General features: G+C 37.3%; 1 protein-coding gene across 1 annotated transcript in view; it reads left to right on the top strand.

The window, feature by feature from the left end:
* Positions 1–19,283, top strand: part of BIRC6 (baculoviral IAP repeat containing 6) — a 192,058-nt gene that overhangs the window by 159,181 nt on the left and 13,594 nt on the right. The window contains 4 exon segments of the mRNA XM_050894500.1: positions 6,655–6,865; positions 16,141–16,286; positions 17,146–17,256; positions 18,456–18,673. Coding sequence (XP_050750457.1) covers positions 6,655–6,865; positions 16,141–16,286; positions 17,146–17,256; positions 18,456–18,673 — 686 coding nt within the window.

Below are 19,283 nucleotides of genomic sequence, written 5' to 3'. Positions count from 1 at the left end.
ATTGGAAACTCTACCCCATGCAAGAAGGAGGCCTCTTGGAATGGAAGATGAGAGCGTAATTATAAAATCAGAATTCAACTTCATCTTTGATTATAGAGGTCAATTTGTTCATTTCAAGTTTTAACCTGGTTTTTTCCCTCTTCTGATCTGTTAAATGTAAGCCACACTTGTAGCCATTTGCAAGATTTTTTTTGTTTAAATTTACATTTGCTGGTTTTAGATATGCAGTCTCTCCAGAATGCCTTTTTCTTTTCAGTTATTTCCTTTTAATTGTCCATTCATGACCATCCCTCTCACGTTTGCAGTGGCAGATCTCTTTGTGAAAACAAATAAAAGGGCTGTAATTTGGAAGGAGTTTCCAGTGGTGCCTTCTGCTGTGGCTGCCAGCACACCCCTTCCCTCAACAAAGGCAGAAAGTCAGTCATGTATATTGGTCAGAAGTAAAAAGAAATTGCACGTAAGAAAAAATAGTCATACTTTTGTGGGCCTCTAAAATAACTGAAATTCAGGAAGTCCTTAAATGATGTGAGTCTAGTAAATGAGAAATGATGTAGAGGAGAGAGATTGAGAGCATATATATACAGCTTTTCTCATAGCACAGAAGCAAGGAGGGTATGCATCTGGCAATGTGATATATTTAAAACTGGTATAGGTGTTTGGTTTTTTCCCTCAAGTGTCTGTTTTGTTTTATTTTACATCAAGTTTGTAGACTCCTTTGGGGCAGGAATTCCTAGTTTGGTCACAGTGAGAATCACAGTAGGAAGGCCTTCACATTAGATGCAAGTAAAGCAGAACTTCTCATCATTTTCTTACAAATTATTCTTCTCTATTTGTTTCTTTAATCTGCTGTAAAATGTGAAGATTTTTAGATATAATGGATATGCTATATTAATAGTTTCCTTTATTTTAAAATAAATGTGCATATTCTTTGTGATATGTTTTAAATATCCTTTGCAATGGAAATAAGTTTTACAATCTTATTCATAGCCAGTTAAGTTGTACTGAGGATGTTAAATGAATTGCAAAAAAAATTTATTGCTGTTCAGTACTATCTATTTGATGGGCCATTAGGCCTGGCTATTCTTTGTTTGAATATTGTATAATATTAAAAGAAAGCAAAGGAGTATTAGACTCAGTTGGGCCATTATCTTGTTACAGATATATATATATGCAGTTTAAGGTGATACCTTGATCCTATGAAACTACCTGCCCTCATATGCTTTTTCATTATATTAAGGTTGTAATTGCATATGGGTAGTCTTAGGTCTTTGGAAGAAATAGATCTATATTGGTGATGAAAAAATAGATGTGTAGAAAGCAATTGAAATGTTTTGAAATCACACGCACAAGCTCTGAATGTTAATCAATTGTTTCCCAGGAATAAGTAGGCTGTGTCTAGAAGTCTTAAAAAATGTGATCAGTGCCTTAATATCTCATGACCTTTAGACATTTGTGAAAGACTGCACTTTCAAAAGACAGGGTGCTCAGCAGTTTCTGAAAGTCAAGACTTCTTAAAATAACTTCAGTCAGACTCCTCTTCCCTCCACCACCACCCCAAATCAGACTGCTTGTTATTAGCATACAAGGGAGATCTGGTTTTATGAAATGTCTATTTTTTACCTATTTAGCCTTCAGTGTCTTTCTAAATAGCAAATATTGTGGCAAGAGGCTAAGTGAATTGTAGTGATTCCACTGAAACTTGACCTTTATTGCCGAAAGGAATGGGAGGGAGGGATAAGTCCTTATCCCACTAAATCATGAGATGTTTTCCAGATGTTTGCCGTCCCTACCTATCTTACTAAATGGCAGTGACCTTGCTGAGATTTCTGCTTTTCATAAATGCAACAGAATAAATTTAGACCTGAGACACTTTTTTGATGTGAATTGTGAGTATATATGCATGCTGCCTATTGTCCAGAAAGGCTACAGTGAACTTCCTTGCTAATTATCAAGGAAAATAAAACATTGGCCTGTTTTTTAGACATGTCCACTCATCTTGCTAGAACTCACAATTCCTGCAATTGATAAAACAAAGGTGGTAATAAAGACGCTGCTGTTACTGTCCTTTAAATCAGCTGTGTGTGGTAGCATTGGGATTCCAACCTTCAAGAGCATTGCTGTCATCGTCTTGCCGTCCACGCCGTGGTGGTGTTGCCCTGCTGCTCTCTGTCACCTCCCGGCCCCGCTCCCTCACACTGGGCTGTCACAGCTGCCTCCCAGCCACTGGTGAGGGGCCGTTTTACAGGTCTCCTGCAGCTGGCTGCTCATGCTCCAGATTCAGCAGCAGTTTTTAGCTTGTGCTCTGCTTCATGCTCCACTATTTGAGCTGGTTAACTACTGGTATAGCCAAAAGGTGAGACCTTGATGTGTATTTACTGAATGCAAGTTGAGAAGCACATAGGAAACTCGCAGGGGAAGCAGACTGGGTCAGACAGTGCAAAAGCCACATTCCAGGCACTGGTTTTGGAACCTTCTCTGAGACAACACTGTTGTCGCCAGGCAGTCCTGTCCTGCTGGCCCTGTTTAAGGCAGACAAGGAAGCAGGATAAAAACTGAGTACAAATCCCTGCTCTGAGTCTAGTAATAAAATACTTTAATCTTTACCTCTCTTCAGATGTAAGTATGTGGCATACAGTAGTCATTTGAAGAAATGTTCAGGAAACCTAGCAGAAGTTCAGATAGGCTTTCTTGGGCAGCAGTTCTGTTTGAGAGTCAACAAAGGGGAGCTTCTGAACTGGTCCCTGGTACTGGGGGTTGGACCTTCCTCAGCAATTCACTGCCCCGCAGAATCGGGGAGCAATGACAGCACAAAAATGGACAGATGTGAAAGACCCCACGGTTTGTGTGTGCTTAACAGCCAGGACGGTCCAGGTGCACTCAGTGCGGCAGTCTGCGAGCACCAAACTGAGCTGTTGGGAAAATGTATTTGTCATTATTTAATAATGTTTTTGACTTTGGGATAACAGAATCCTGGATAATGTATCCATCTGTCATTTTTACAAAGCCAAGAATTTTAATCTCCCGTTTTCATTTTCTTAGGAATGCTATGTATTTGCAGTTTGGTGTGCTTATGTGCATGCCAATATAAATCAAATGTTGTTAGTGCCTTCTTATACAACTGAAGTACCCATATAAAAAAATTCCGACATATTTAAGATGTGCTAATGCTATTCAACTTACAGCTCTGCTATAAGCAGAAGTATTTGTTCCTATTTTGTGATGTGTTGCATTTTCTTTCCTACACAAGAAGCTACCTTATTTAGTTTCAGTAAAATGTTATGCTACACCTGCATTGCCCAATTCAGTCATGCAGAAAAAAGTTAGATATGTTCCCAAGGAACAGCATACTTTGAAGAAAACAGTGGATTACTTTTACTTGTTCTTCGTTGAAGTTTATATTTGCTTAAAACCCAAATTGCTGGTGTCTTGGTAAGATACCTGTATGTGAGGTTGACAGTCCAAAGGTTCCATTGCTTCTATTTGATGGAAATAGGATTTGTTAATTTTCAGATTTGTATTTTATATTTTTATTCGTGTTTTTACTATTTTAATTCAATTCCTTTAAAGGACTATGTTACAGGATCTAAATTTTTTTTTACAAAGCTGTATCATTTATATTTCTGAAATACTCTCCCCAAATATATACATAATGGTATCTAAATGGAAGACATCTATCATAAGTCCCAACTAACTAAATATGCTACAAACACTAAAAGCAGTAAAGATGATGATGGAGTCTGAGTGGTACAGCCTGAACATTGAGGTTCTAATTTGAATGCTGCTGGGCTTGCTAAGCCTCTGTCAGTCCAGAAAGGTGTTGTTAGGACATCAGTAGATGCAGCGGGCCACACCAGGAGGAGATGGACAGGTTAGCAAACAGTAGATCTGGGCTGGGGGGCGGAGGGGGGAATATTTTACAAAGGAGTGTCTTGTAGACCTAGTGGCTTAAACATAGTGTCTTAAAAATTGAGCATTATCCAATTTGGAACATCTAATTACATGTAAATGTAGAGGTTATAAAAATGCTCAAGTCTTCTTAACCTATTTCAGAAAGCAGAGCTGTATCTTCAGAAAACATACACTGTAGTCAGTTTGGCATTCTCTTTCAATTGAAAGCAAAGTAGGCACAAGGAGTAGATGAACTGCCAAATAAAGGTAATAAACTGTAATTTGCCAATTTTGAGTTCTTTACAGCAAGTTTTTCTGATACTTATCCAGATATCCAGTCTTGAAAAACATTTTTAGGATTTAGGTTGGGGATGGGGGCGGAATTCTGGCATTTTGGACAGACAAACACACTTGCATGGTTCATAACCCTTAATAAGTATAATAAAGGCTTTGGACAAAAATAGTGTAAGACACATAATGGTATCAAGAAATTGAGTTTAGAAGAGTCTAGCGTTAAGGTAAAAGAAATTGGTCATTGTTCCCTGAAAGATTGTTTAAATTGAAACCAAGTGAATGCATTTCATTTGTTTCACATGGGAACAATTGCAAAGCAGAGTAAGGGAGTTGAACCTGCTGAAAAACTCCTATCTTCTGGAAAACATTCCCATTTTAAAGTTATGTCAGTTCAGTTTCCCTCATGACAGTAATTTTGAATTTAACTATCCATTTAGCAAAGGAGAGGGCAAGCAAGCATTGAAGGATTTGAAATTATATATTCTGGCCTCATGAAAATTTCATGGTTAAAATAAATAAATAAAAGCTTTCCAGAAGTGAAATGCTGTGGTTATCTAAGAGGTCGTAGCTCTCCTTCACTCACTATCTTCATAATAAACAGCTATTGATTAAATTTAGGAGCTGCTTGATCTTTAGCACCTCAGGTGGGAGGTGGTTTCTGGTGAGGGCTACACTATGGGGTGTTATGGTCTCCCTTTCTCCCTTTCTTTTGCCTTGCTCTCCCCCCCACACCCCTTTTTTCTTTTTTTCTTTTCTCTTTTTTCTTTTTTTTTTTTTTTTTTTTTTTTAAATTCACACATAATCAGATCTATTTGTGTTTATTTTAAGGCCATTTTACACATTGTGAGGATTTTTCTGTGGGCAGTCGTTCACTAGAGACTAAGCATAAGGAATGGATATATATAAAAAAATATATATAAAATATATAAAATGTAAGAATTGACAGATAATTGAAACTGGTTTTCTTAATGCCAATGTTTAAATTCAATGGAGTTTGCTTCGAATATATGGAATATTTTGACACGGGATATTTTTAGAGCCATGATACCAGGCCTGACAGATTAATGCTTCGTTTCAGTAAATTTTCTTCCTCTTCAACACAACAGAACTTCACCCAGTTAAGAGTTTGTGCCACTGTAATAGTTTCAAAATACGAATAGCAAGCTGTTGATCAAAGAACTCTTAGTAGAGATAAATCCAGCTTTAAAGCTGGATAAACCGGCTGGTTGAATTTTGCTTGGCTCTTTATACTGTCCCATCGTGCTGTATTTAGAGCTAAGGAACTGGTGACAGGAGATGAAAGTTTGTGATCTGCTTTAGCTTGGAGGGTGAGATGTGCTAAATGAAACATTAAAGAGGAGTTCTATGCTTTGTTCTGTCCTAATGCGAGTTGTCAGGGGCTTTTTGTTTGTTGGGGGTTTTTTGCTGGAAAAAGCATAAATTTATTTTATCATAAACTCAGTCATTTGTAAATACTTTGAACTAGAGCAATTTTTTTCTGCAGTTAGATTAAAAATAGCATGTCCTAGGGACAGAGGAAGCAGCTGTGTTAAAGTATCTGCGTATTGCTACGTTTTCAGGATTTCTATTAATGATACAAAGTCAGTTGAAGTGACATCCATTACATATTTGTCCAAGCAAGTGGAAAAGAAAAATAAACAATGTGGTGCTAGAGAATCCATTAGAATTGTGTGTCTCTGTCTTTCATTGTCAGAGGAGCTGATAGCTATATTCTATCCACAGTTACTTCTGTAATACGTATACATTACGCTGAGCAGCACTAAGACAGTGAGGTTTGCCTACCTAATACATATTCTTATTCATCTTTACTGTTTTGTGGTTCATATAGATGCAGATAAAATTTGAATCTTCTTCAGAGCCTGTGCATGCTCTAAAGAACGCATAAGGGTTTTTAAAATTATACTTTCTCCATGAAAAGAAGCAAAGCTGGACTTCTTAGTAGATAACTTCATTTATTTCATGACCATAAATATTCCTGCAATAACGCAGACAGATTTTCCCGAAGGAGACGATAACTATAAAGTGGGTGATATGAAAGTCTTTATGCTATTAGAATCAGCAGATGCTACCCTGCTACACCATAGGTTACAATTTTTCCTCCATAGATATCTGTTTGCGATTGCTGTTGGCATACAACCTGAGCCAGGATTGTATATTAAGCTACTAGAAATGAATATAGCACGTGGTAATCCTGTTCCATACCTTGTTAGCACTTTTGTCCTCTTGTGTCTTTTGCTAACCTTTGTTTTCCAGGTATCTTATCCAATTTTTTTCTGGACAAGTCCATTAAAACACAAATTATAAATGGCTATTACAAAATACTGTACTTTATCATTAAATGTCATTAATATTTTGATTATTAAAACTTAGCTTTTTTATTTAAAACATCTGTACTAAGAGTGGAAGGGTCTTCAATTTTAGTAATTTTTGTAAACTGTTTTTCTCTCTTAGTTTTGGATATGGCCCGACACGTTCCCCTTTACCGAGCTCTGCTAGAATTACTCCGTGCTATTGCATCCTGCACATCGATGGTGCCATTACTGCTTCCTCTGTCGGGAGAAAGTAGTGAAGAGGAGGAAGAACAGTTGGAGTCACAAGCTTCTGTTGGGACTTTGTTGGCTAAAATGAAGACCTGTGTAGATACCTATACCAACCGACTGAGGTAATCACTTTTATCGTCCCTAACCTTCATTTAAACTGTATTTTGTACTTACGAATATAGAAGTGAAAGAAGATTCAGTTCTGTATATTTATCTGAATGGGTGCTGCAGTCCAGAGTGAGAATATACAATCTGTTTGATCTAGATTCATGTTTATATGTACATATTCTGGTTTACTGTACTATTTACAAGGAATTTTTTTTGTATGACACACAGAAGCTGGTAGGTTTGCATACTCTTGTCACTTCATTGGTAACTGCCCACCGATCAGAAAGAGGATTGCTGCTCAAGAATCTAGGAGCTTCAAATCTTTCTTAAATTTCTTTCCCTCTTCAATGAGGTGAATCTTTATTTTGCAGGACTGTGCATTTCCTGCAGTCAGTCTGAAGGCACAAGCATTCCTTGGGAGCTGTTGAAGAAGCCCATTCTGTAAAGAATGAGGTTGAGGAGGGCCAAACCAAATGGAAGTTTTTACAAGAAATGTCCCAACTATCTTCTATATGCTTCTGTGCTGATTTACTCCTTGAGTAAGAACCAGGTTCCTAAATGGTTTCTCCATTGGAGGCTAACCGGTTAGGAGAGAAGCCTTTGGCTTCTGTCAGGAAGAATAAGTTTAAGGAGGCAAAAGATTTGGGAGTTATTATTTCTGGTGAGAACCCTAACTATATAGAGATGGCTGAAAATTTTTGACTAGTGGTATCTGTTGGTGCTACATATGAAAAGCATGTTGCTATACATTGGTGATTTTATGACAGTTAGTTTGTCCATTAGTACAGGCATCAGAGGTGAGCCGGTATGCTGGGGATGATGTGAAATTACAAACGAATGCCTTGGAGCCATCCATGCCAGACTTCGGGATCTTCCAGTCTCCTCTGAGAAACTCTGTGTTTGACAGTTCTTGTCAAACACTTGCAGTCTGGCAGAGCAGTTAGCAAACAAATGGAAAAGTATCTGAATATCCCATCTCAGCTGTGATGCCATCGGGCTGTTGTAAGTGTTGCGGTATAATGCTGTATGAGCTTGTTCTGCACACCTTGCAGAGTTCAGCTGACTTTTTAAGGAAACACAGACAGGCAAACCATGAATGACAGTTTCTTTCAGTAACCATAGACCAGCCTCTAGGTATCTCCCTTTGTAAAATGGTTATAAAGGCGATAATAAACGCAGATTCTCTTCCAGGCCCAGGTTAATTGTTAGCTGGTTTTCTTGATGATTTTGGTGTAGTCCACAGTTACAAGACAGTTTTGCTTTATCAAATCTGATATTATTGTCCTATTATCCCCCAGCTGGTTGGGCCATAGACATTGGAGAAGAATAAAGTGTAGACTGGCAGTCTTTTTCTTGTTCTACTCCGTAACAACCAGTACCCATTCTGCTAAATCAACTTTCTTTCTAAATACTCTCCTTTGACAAAGAAGAACTGCTCTTTCTGGATAAATACAATGCAGCTTTGTATTATTTTAACAGCCAAAGCTACTTACTTCTACCTTCCTGATGTTTCTTTTGCCATTTCTGACAGTTCCAAAGGTCAAATCATCTTCTCAGAGCACTTCTGAGTGATTCATGCAGTGTTACTTTATGCTTGCTTTTATCATCAATTCTCACACTGCAAAACTATGGCTGCTCATCTTCAGAAACGCTGCTATCACTGAGATCTGACTGTCACCTTCTGTGAAATGTTGCTCTTTTGTTATGGCTCACAGGGCGGGATACAAGTCTGAGAGGACCGGGGTTTTAGTCATTTGACCGATTAAGTCGGTGCTGCATGTGGTTGCTGTTTGAAGGGACAGTCAACAGACTAGCACACACAGAAGGAGCCCCGGCATGCCTCCCAATACCTCCTGCCTCTGGGAGGTGCTGTAGTTGATACAGATTTCACAACCAACTTTCCATCTGTTTCTGTATGTCTTCAACCATTCTAGTTTCCAGAACCAAGGATTTGGGGGCTTTTAATGGCTGAATCATCTTTTTCTGCCCTTACTGAGGGAGCTGGAAAAGCAAATGCTGCAATACAAATTTCCATTTCTTTCTTTTAATAATTGGTTTCTTGATTCTGTTCACTTGCTTCCAATTTAAAGATGGCTTGTTAGGAAATAATACCTGTCCTTCCCTGCAAAATTTAGTGCTGTCCCTAAGCATATACTGAAACATCATGAAAAGAAGGTAAATATAATGTCAGGAAAAGGTGTGTATAGAATGTTCTTCCTCCCACTATAAACTGAGAATATTTACCAACCAATACCCGAGAGATTTTCTGAGCAGGAATCCCATTATTGGGAACTTTCTAGTAACTCCTGATGGACTGGACTTTACCCATGAATTTCTCTAATCCTTCTTGACTGAGATTGCTAGTCTTGCATATCAAGCATGTAATGTACCTGTGGTGGGATTTTTTTTTTCTGACTTAATGCAAAAGAAACAGAATTAGGAAGGACAAATAACAGTTATGTTGGATACCCATCTAAAAATGTCAGCTTGTGCTTGCTGGCAATATTATGTAGATCATAGTATATGTAATCTCCTTAAAATAGAAAAGAAAATGTATTTGGCTTCTGTGTAATCCATTTCCAGTGTAGATGCATGTATAAAATTTACCACAATCACTTTTTTTGCTAATCTGGTCATCTGTTAGCCTCAGATTTAATAGACATGGAAACCTGTATCTTCTCATGTCACTTTCCCCAGGTTGAAGTCTAAAAAGTTTCTTTGTGAGAATGGCACATGACTACTACTCATAAGCTCTTTTTAATTTGGTAAAATAAAATACAGTATGAATAGTTCTTCAGTGTCAGCTTAGGATCTGAAAACAGAAGAATTCTAGAAGCACAATCGGTATTATTTTCATAATTGATGAATTTGATAAAAATTCCATGGTTGGTTCAGTTACATTATCTGTACAATTTTCTTGTATTACTTTGATATATCAGCACAAAAAGAAATCTTGTCTTTCACTGGTTGGTTTAAGCATAATACTGTTTGTCTTTAAAGCAGTATATAGACAAGGATGAAAACACCAACAGCCTGGAGTCATTGGGGTGGAAGGTTTTAATTCTCAGCATTTTAGTTGAAGGTGTGCCAGCAATATAAGCAAGTGTTGGCATGAATTTCTTAAATGGGACAATCTGCTGCCCCTTTTAGGTCAAATGTCAGAACAACAACATAATTATGGGATCTACTTTCAAAGACAAAACTTTCCCTTATCTGAACAGCAGTTCTACTTGCATGTCTACCAAATGTCATCTCCATGTTGGAGCGAGAGTGTCCACTTGGATCCAGAATTTAAGGGGAACAGTTTTGGTTTTGGACTCCAGTAAGCATTTGATTTCATTTACTTTCAGAGACCATAATACTCTGTTAGAAAATTGGGAAATTTCTGGATAATGGAGATGACATTTAGGCATGAGATGATTTCTCATGACTGTTTGTTGGACTGCTAGGGAGGCAAAAGCCATCACTAATTTGAGAGTGGTCAGGCTTGTGTAATGGGTTGCTACTAGGGCTGAGTTTGAGACATTTGTTTGCTATGGTGGCTGAGCTCTCTGCTGCAGAGAACTGCTGTTGTGTAGCAAAGCAGGCTCATCTGAACCACCATCTGCTAGGTGAGCTTCATGGCAAATTGTTAAATTTGGCAAGATAAGCTGATGGCTTATTTGTGTAGTGTGGAGTATAGCAAGCCTATGTCTAAAATTCCTAACTGTGCTTTCCCTTTCCACATCACCCCGGCCACCCCCATGATAACTGCTTGAGGGAGATCTGAATTCTGTCATCTTCACACTTCTGTCACTTGTCACACTGCTACTGAGGGTTAATCCTGCACAGTTCCAAGGTTGTCTGAATGTGTCAGGCCCTGCCTATCAAATTGTTTTTATGACCTGGATGTTTTTCTGTTGCACGGGGATGCTAGAATACAACCAGGTATGCCCGAGGCATTTTCCCTGCTATGACTTTTCATTGTCTTCACTGTTATTTTGCAGAACTTCTATGTGAAACAGTGCATTTTGCAAACAAAAATTTTTCTTTATAATTGGGTCCCAAGAATTGAGGCCTAATTTGTTTTAATTTATTTTTCTTTAAAAGACAAAACAACCGTCAGTTTCTTTTGGTGCACTCTCAAGCTCATGTTGGGAGCTGATGGTTGGATGGGAGCAGTCCTGCAGCCTTTGCTGGTTTGGAATGCTTCAGCTTAGTGCCTGTAAATACAGTGCTTGAAGCCCCAAGGAGGAGTAAGCAGAGCCATCTCAGAGGAGGTTACTAGCTTTCACCAGCGTTTATTTGCAAGGGCACGGTCCCTTGCTTGTTTTGCCTGATTTCAGGAGATAGATTTAAGAATCTGTGAATTACTGGAAGGAATGAGCTTCTACTTGGTAGCTTTGGAAGCCTACAGAAGGTGGGGGACCATGAGGGCTAAGTGATACCACAGTTGCAAACCTATGGCAGTTTTATCGCAAGACAGATAAAAGTGAACAGAATTCTGCTATAAGCACTGCCCCTGTAGTACGCAGGGGCTGGACGGTTCATTGGCTTTATTTTGTGAATACTTTGATAAAGGTATCATTCCATATCATCACGTTTACCTCTAAGTATCAGGCATGGGTGAGTAAGTATTAGTATTGGCTTTAAAAATTAAAGTTGCCTTGGGAGTGTATCATTCATTATTCATTTAGCACAGCATGAAGAGAAGGCTGTCATCTTCTAGCACAAGCTAAATTAATGGCTTAAATTATTAGCATGTACACTGCTGTCTCTTCTAGCAAATATATTAGTGACTGTCATCCCTTTAAATATGAGTTGACATGATTTTGTCTGCTTTTTCTTCAATGGTTGAAAAACTGTATGGGGAAGTTTCTAAGTCTAAATTAAATATTTGGCTCCTCCTCCACTCTGAAGATTGTAACGTTTAGATAAAGGTTTGGCCTGTATTAAATAACTGCATTAAATTTGCTTCACAAGCAGAATCTTGGCAGAAGGAAATGTACAGTATAATGCAGACATTTAAATGTTTTCTAAAAATAGAGAAAACATACAGCAAAATACTCTTATGGTTATCTATTTGACCGTAGTTTATTGAGTATTATTGGTTCTCATGTTTCTTTGGAATACCATTGAAAACATACAATTAGAGCTCAGGAGTTTGATAACAGTGTTAGTTTATCTGCATACATAAATTTATATGCAGGCTGCTAGAAGCAGGGAAGGAGCTAAAGGATCTTACTGGCTTTATCACTTTAATTTTGGTATTTCATCTCCTCATTCATATATTTTTGGGAGAGCCTTGTAATTCCCAGCAACTCCCTCTCTCGAGCTGGGACTCTGCTTGTCCCTCTGAAACACTTGCGTATCACACCCAGCTTGGGGAGAGCTCACTGCGGGTCTGAATCCAGGCAGGAGTGCAGCAGCAGTATAAAAGCAGAGATGACACCAAGAAGGGAGGATGACGTTTTCTCAACTAGTAATTTGGTTTGCCCATGTTACACATGCTCACAAGTGGTAGAATGGTCACCAGGTTGCTTTTTCATGTGCACACAAAGTAATACCACGTGTTTCAGATTACACTAAGAAATAGGTTTATGGACCAAAAAAAAATCATCTTCAGTAGTGCTGTAATTTTGTCCTAGGAGTAACGTTTGCACTCCCCTGAAAATCCTGCTTCCTACCTCCAAGATGAAATCCATCAAAGCCTGTTAAAGTATTTATTACTTAGGATGTGTACAGCAGGCTGCAAGGCCACAGCAGCCTTACAGAGGACATAAGTGACTTTGACCTTTGTTTACTTTGCGTGTTCTAAGATTCACCAGTGCATCGGTTATATGTAAAAGCCATTTAACTTTTTCACAGGGCTTTGAATTACATTTGTGTCTCACTCCTTTTATAACCATATCGTTTCGGAAACTGTATAGACTTTTAGATCTTCCAGACCAGGACGTGTCATTACATCAGGGAGATCGGTATATGGACCAGCTTCACACCTCTATCTTCAGTTCCAGAGCTGTTTCACACGAGGTTTTAGTCTTATAGTATATCTAATCTTTTTTTTTTTTCCTTTTAAATTCCATTAATAATCATGATAAACCATGCTTTAAGGATATGACTTTAGAAAGGGCTGCAGTGGTCTTCTAATGTAAAAGAAACATAAAATCAAGTGTAATAGCTCGTCTGCAATGAAGGTCAGTTCTGTCTCAGGTGCCAAGTGATCACAAAACTGTGTGAACTTTAAAAATTATAATCAGTGTGAAAGAACATACCACTGGGGAACCTTTGACAGATTTCCCCATCTAGAGTCTAGGGAATTACTTGATATACCATACGTTGATTGTAAATAAACTGAGAAACTGTAAAGTACTGTTAAGTATCTCCAAATATTTGTGTATAACACTAAATATGTAGAGAATAAGATAATGTAGGAGACATCTTATGAACCATGCAGGATTAATCGCACTAAGTTGGTATTCTTACAGCAAAAGATTTGAATCAAATAAAGGTGGGAAGAAAAAATTGAGGTCATCATTAATAGCAGTCTTGCAAGTTATGGCACTAGCAGTTGGGTTTTTCCCCAAAAGAGGGGGGGGGGGAAATTATCTTTACCCTAACCATTAGAATATACAAGCATGACTTGTGTGAGGAAACTAAATGTTGACAAGGCAGTATGTCTGATTTTGGGGGTTTGTGATGCCAGCTAGCTTATACTTCCTACGAAACTGACTGAAATCCCTGATGAGGCAGAATCAAGGTCAAATATGAGACTTGGGGGAGCGGGGGTTTGTGTCCGAGGCAGAATCATTCCTGCACTTTGCTTCCTAAACTGCTTTTACACAGTTATGGCCTGACTCAGAAGTTAGGCAACTTGGTAATGTAGACTGTCACACAAGCTCCACATAACTACAGGTGACAGGGTAGAGCTGTTCTGCAAACGCTTGATTTAAAAAGTATATTCTGAGGAGAGGGGGGTTTTGTCTGTTTTGCTCATGGTAACAGTGGACAGACTCGTCATATTGGTGGTAAAGGAGACATGAAGAAAATATATTCTCTTTTGATAGTTCAAAAGTGCTAAAGTGTTAACTGTTCTGGACAGCAGGGAGAATGAGAGGAAATTATATTATTGGTACTGAGAATTTGCATTTGAGTAGATGTCTCCTTTTCCGACTGCTTCAATTAGATATATATTTCTTTTCTGCTTAGGCAGTTGACTGTCAGTAACTCAGTATATCTGTAGGAGGTTTTAAGCATGTAGTTAAGCATTTTGTCTAATGAGGCCAACACTTTAATTTTTTTGATTCTAAGACCAAGTAGAAGGAAAAAAACTAGTGGTCTAAATTGTAAAACCATGTGGAAGATGAAAGACCTACAAGGTAACTGTCTTGAAAATAAATTTGTAAGAATTAATTTCACTTTCAGTACCTTCACCAATCACATTGTTATTGCTTTTCACGCATCCTTCTCTTGGATAAGCCCACTGACATTTCATTTTAGCCAAAATTTCTCCAAGGGTTTTGTAGCAAATAGCTTAAGGATTCGACATCAACAGCAAGCAGTTCTAAATCAGTCCCTTTCTTGGGACTGGTGGCTGCTAGCATGTCTGTGATGTTAAAACAGGTTATCACTGAGGTTTAGTGGGCTTAAATATACATTTCTGAGCATGCTTAATAGGTTATTTAAAAAATATTGGCCTAGATTTCCACAAGGGAAAAGGCAGTGATGAGGGTTTTGGAAAGTATGAATGGGAGGGGCAGCTGCTGCTTCTTTGTCTTAAACTGTTCCTCAAATGCTGAATGACACTGTTTGGCTCTGATGCTTTCCTCCTAACTTTGAGCACTTGAAAGCTCAGTATTGCTTGAAGTCAACAAGAGGCTAACATCCTTTTGGATTAAATCTGGAACAGCAAAAACGTACCATGCTGCAGTAATGAATTTTGTTATTAATGCACTCTTAGGGATATTCTCATTTGATTAGGTACAGTACAAAGACTTTCAGTATTACTGTAATCACCTCTACTGAATAGTTTAGAGACTCATTCTTTATGCATGATTCCAGTCTAGATTAGAATACAGAAAGGATATAGCGTGTGGTAGTTGCTAAAATATGTTTGGGACATCAAAGCATTAAATTGCTAATTTTTCTTGTGTCGATAGCTTTCTGTTTTGCTTCTAGGTATGGTAGTGGGAAACAGAAAACCAGTGCTTCTTGGCTGTTGAACTTGTTTGGGTCTTAAAATGAACAAGTGCTATTAAAACAAAACATTTACAGAAATTGCAGTAAAATAATTTGGGGGCTGTTAGCATTAAAATCTCCTATGTTTTGCAGAATAACAATGTAAATCTATGCTAGCTCTTAAAACACAGAAGCTTTTAAATATGCCCATTTAGGTTACAGTGTTATCAAATACCATGTCTTCATTTCAACAGTTGAATATATAAGCTAGTAAAGACTGGGTTGTCACAATCTAAATATTTAAATGTATCTTAAATTACTAGGCAACTAACTTCTGTCAAACAACGGTGTTAGTATACACTGTATTTTCAAATTATTATAAAAATTTGAGGTGTTTAAATTGACATTTTAATTTGCAATACATTGATTATAAACATCCAATATAATATTTGTAAGACTTATAAAATTATGTTACATTAAACTGTTTATTGAAATAAAAGGTCTTAACTTCTGTAGCCCAGAAGAGAACTGCAGAGAGACAAACTTCATTTTTGACCCACTCTCTTGTGATGCCTAGGTTGTCACAGACATGCTGTGAATTTTTACTAGATGTTTTCTAGTGTTTTACCGTTGGTGTATTTTAAATAATTGCTAGCGTATTGTGTAGTAGGAAAGAGTATTTTATTACCTATTTAGGACTTGATTTTGCACAAGGATCTGCATGGGTGGATGAAATGCACATTCATGACATGATCTTTGTTACGTTGATTTTGTAAGCTTTGAAAATGTGCAAACATAAGGTCAGCATGCAGCGTAACAATCAAAAGTATTAAATGGTTGAAGCAGAAACTAGTATACTAGTATCACTGGCCTTGTGTTTATATTTTTACTCTTCATATCAGATGTACTTCTGTTTGTCAAATCAAGACTGTATGTTCAGTATTGTCACAGTTGATTGCTACATTCAGTGATTAACCTGGAGATACATAGAGACATTCCATTTCAGAAGACTTGTTTTAATCTTGATCCTTTAATCTTTGGTATTTTTTCCTGTTGACAAATATGCTGAGCACTGTATGACTGGTTGAAAAATATTCCCTCATGCTATATCCTATTTCTTTGCCCAAAACAGGTCTAAAAAAGACAAAGCTAAAGCAGGAGTAAAACCAGATACTTCTGATCAAGAACCAGAAGGACTGACACTTTTGGTACCAGACATCCAAAAGACTGCAGAGATAGTTTATGCTGCTACCACCAGTTTGCGCCAAGCAAACCAAGGTAAAATAGAAATCCTTTCATAAATACTGTATAGTGTTTATTGGTAATACATTCATTAACAGATAACTTACAAATTAGCTTAAAAGCAAGAAAAAATACTTCCCTCCTGCCCCAACCACTGACTACGTTTTCAAAGGCGGTTGGAACCTTGTGGTAGTCTTAAATGTTTCAGGAAACAGAATAATTCAAGTAAGTTAGAGTACATCTCAGGACTTTCAGTGCAATTATGTGGCACCTTTTTTTTTTTTTTTTTTTTTCCTTGGCAGAAGACAACATACATGACCTTTAATAGTAAAGCCTTTGCTGTTAAACCTAAATCTTATTAATTCGATTAACTATTAACTAGATGAATGCAGAACAAAGATCTAAATCATGGATTGAACCTGCAGACGTCTGAAGGACCATCTGGTTGTCTAGTATAGAAAACTAAAGATTAAGTAGCTTCAGCAGGGGAGTGGATTTTAAAAAGGCATATATAATCAGCTCCTGATTTTGGAGAGTGCATCAAGAATACGTGTGTGAATGTCCATCCACACCAGCGTATGTCATACTTCCTATTTTAAATAAAAAAAAAAAAACTAGAAGCAACAATAAAAGAATATTCATAGCAGCAGCAGTCATGAATTATTTCTGAGCTGAGATTATGACCTTTATTTACTTCGAGCTGTTCAGATAATGAAATATATGGTAGTGAGAAAAACAGATTTGTATATTGTGAGTGATCCCCAGTTTTGAGACTTCTCTGCAAACAATGTAACCATAAAATGTCATTTCAAGTTAAATAATCCCCAAATGCTTGCTGTACTTGTCTCAAAATTACATGGTTAACTACACATAATCATCACATTTTATATAACAGAAAAGAAGATGGCTGAATACTCCAAAAAGGCTGCTGTGAAGCCCAAGCCTTTGTCTGTTTTACGGTCTCTTGAAGAGAAGTACGTGGCTGTCATGAAAAAACTCCAGTTTGGTAGGTTGAGAAGTGGTGAATATGTGTGTTTTAGAAAGCAGATACTGAAGAAGTATGTAATCTGTTGGATGGAATCCCTAATTATTTTTAAGTTACCAGCTTTTTTACATATGTGACCACTGATACTTTTCACATCTGGAAAATTAAGTCTGTATTTTCAGGTTACCAACTAATGCGCTCTTTGAACTAACAAGAAATGTTTTAAGCATATACTAGATTAATTCAAGGGACCAGATGAATTCAATGATGGTGTTCATGTTTTCATTCCAGTAATGATTTGTGAGTCTTTCAGTCCTCAAATTATATTGAAATGTTGGTAGAGTTTTTTAAAGCTCATATATGACTGTATATATATGTTTGTTAATGTAGCTTTGATTTTTTAAATGGAATAGAATTCAGATCAAAATGTGTTTTTTTAAAATGAAACTGTAGTAAACTTCATTGTGTCCTTTCATGGAGTGCAATATGTTGCATTTGGAAAATGCGATGGGAATTGGTGCTTATTTTGGCCATAAAGGGAATGTGTTCAAAAAAAATGCATAAAGAACAAACAGTATCTCATCCAAAAAGAGCTATAAAATTATTGCAAAAACATGTTCTATGAGTATTTTTTGAGTTGCAGTGACAGCATTTGCAATCACATTTCTTTGCTGTTGTATTTGTGAGGGATTTTCCTCACAAATGTTTGTGGAGTGTATGCCAAGAATAGGAGGTAGGGAAGTTTGTAATGGTAGCTTTTCACCCTGGCAGCCATGCTGCAGATTTTGCGTAGTAAGTGATTAAAGAAAACTAGCTTCACTGTAATTTTTTATGATTCTTTAATAACATTGCAACCACCACACAAGTAAATACTGTTGGCACTCTGCTTCACACTGATTCCTTTATTAGCATTATTATGTATTCATAAGTATCATTAGATTCCTGGTCTGGAGTAGCTGGTAGCTTTCCAAATCGGAAATGGTGTATGTTCGACAAGTTGCATATGAAAGCTTGTAAATTTGCTGCAGAAATAAATTCAACCCAGGACTGTTAATGCTTTGTTTTCTGTGATCACTGTTAACCCACAAAATATGTATTTTTTGCACTAGTATAATGCAAATTAAACTTTCCTGATTTTAATACTCTGAATCTTTATCCAAGACTAATACATTATTAACTTCACTGTTTTCCTGATGCATTAAAATTTTCTTCTCTTCTAGATACATTTGAAATGGTTTCTGAAGATGATGATGGAAAATTGGTTTTTAAAGTAAATTACCACTACATGTCTCAGGTAAAAAATGCAAGTGACGCCAACAGTGCTGCCAGAGCCCGACGTCTTGCTCAAGAAGCTGTGACTCTTTCAACCTCACTGCCTCTCTCATCTTCATCCAGCGTTTTCGTACGTTGTGATGAGGAGCGGCTTGACATTATGAAGGTAAAGCAGCAAAGTTAATTTTGTTTCCCTCTTTGAGCTTGGCATATAAATGTTTAAGAAGGTGCCTTAGATCTTAAGAAAAACCACAAGTATTTCATGTGTACTTTAATTGCTGTCCAGACTTTAACGTGTGTAGTAGTATTTTAGAGTCTGATCCTGATTTCTCAGTAACTTGGCGGGGGGCAGGGAGAGTCCATCTACCCCAGGAGGGCTCTGTTAGCCAAGGAGACTTCACAGAACAAGATTGCTTCTTCTTCAGCTATTCTGAAGGGAAAAGTTTAATTTTGTTACTCCATTATGGTCAATGTGTATCTTTGCATACAACCATTTAAGTTGATTAAAAGCAGCAGGTATGGAGAAGTAGACTGAGTATCTCTGGACCTGAAGTTTGAAGAAAAATTCTATTAATAGCATCCAATAGGAGGTAGAGTTTTAGCTCCTTCTGTTTTGCTTTCCATTTGTAATCTGGAAAAATGAACATTAGCAGAGGGCTTCACTTACCCAGAGTATCAAAATGAACAGACTGACAGCCTGCATATGATTATGATGTCTAATGGTATTTTCTGATAAGTAGCATGTGGAAATAAAATGCTTCATGTAACTTACAAAA

This window comes from Gymnogyps californianus, chromosome 3, assembly GCF_018139145.2.
Source record: "Gymnogyps californianus isolate 813 chromosome 3, ASM1813914v2, whole genome shotgun sequence".
Lineage (NCBI taxonomy): Eukaryota > Metazoa > Chordata > Aves > Accipitriformes > Cathartidae > Gymnogyps > Gymnogyps californianus.
The sequence above is the reverse complement of the archived record's forward strand: the minus strand, read 5'-3'. Positions and strand labels throughout refer to the sequence as shown.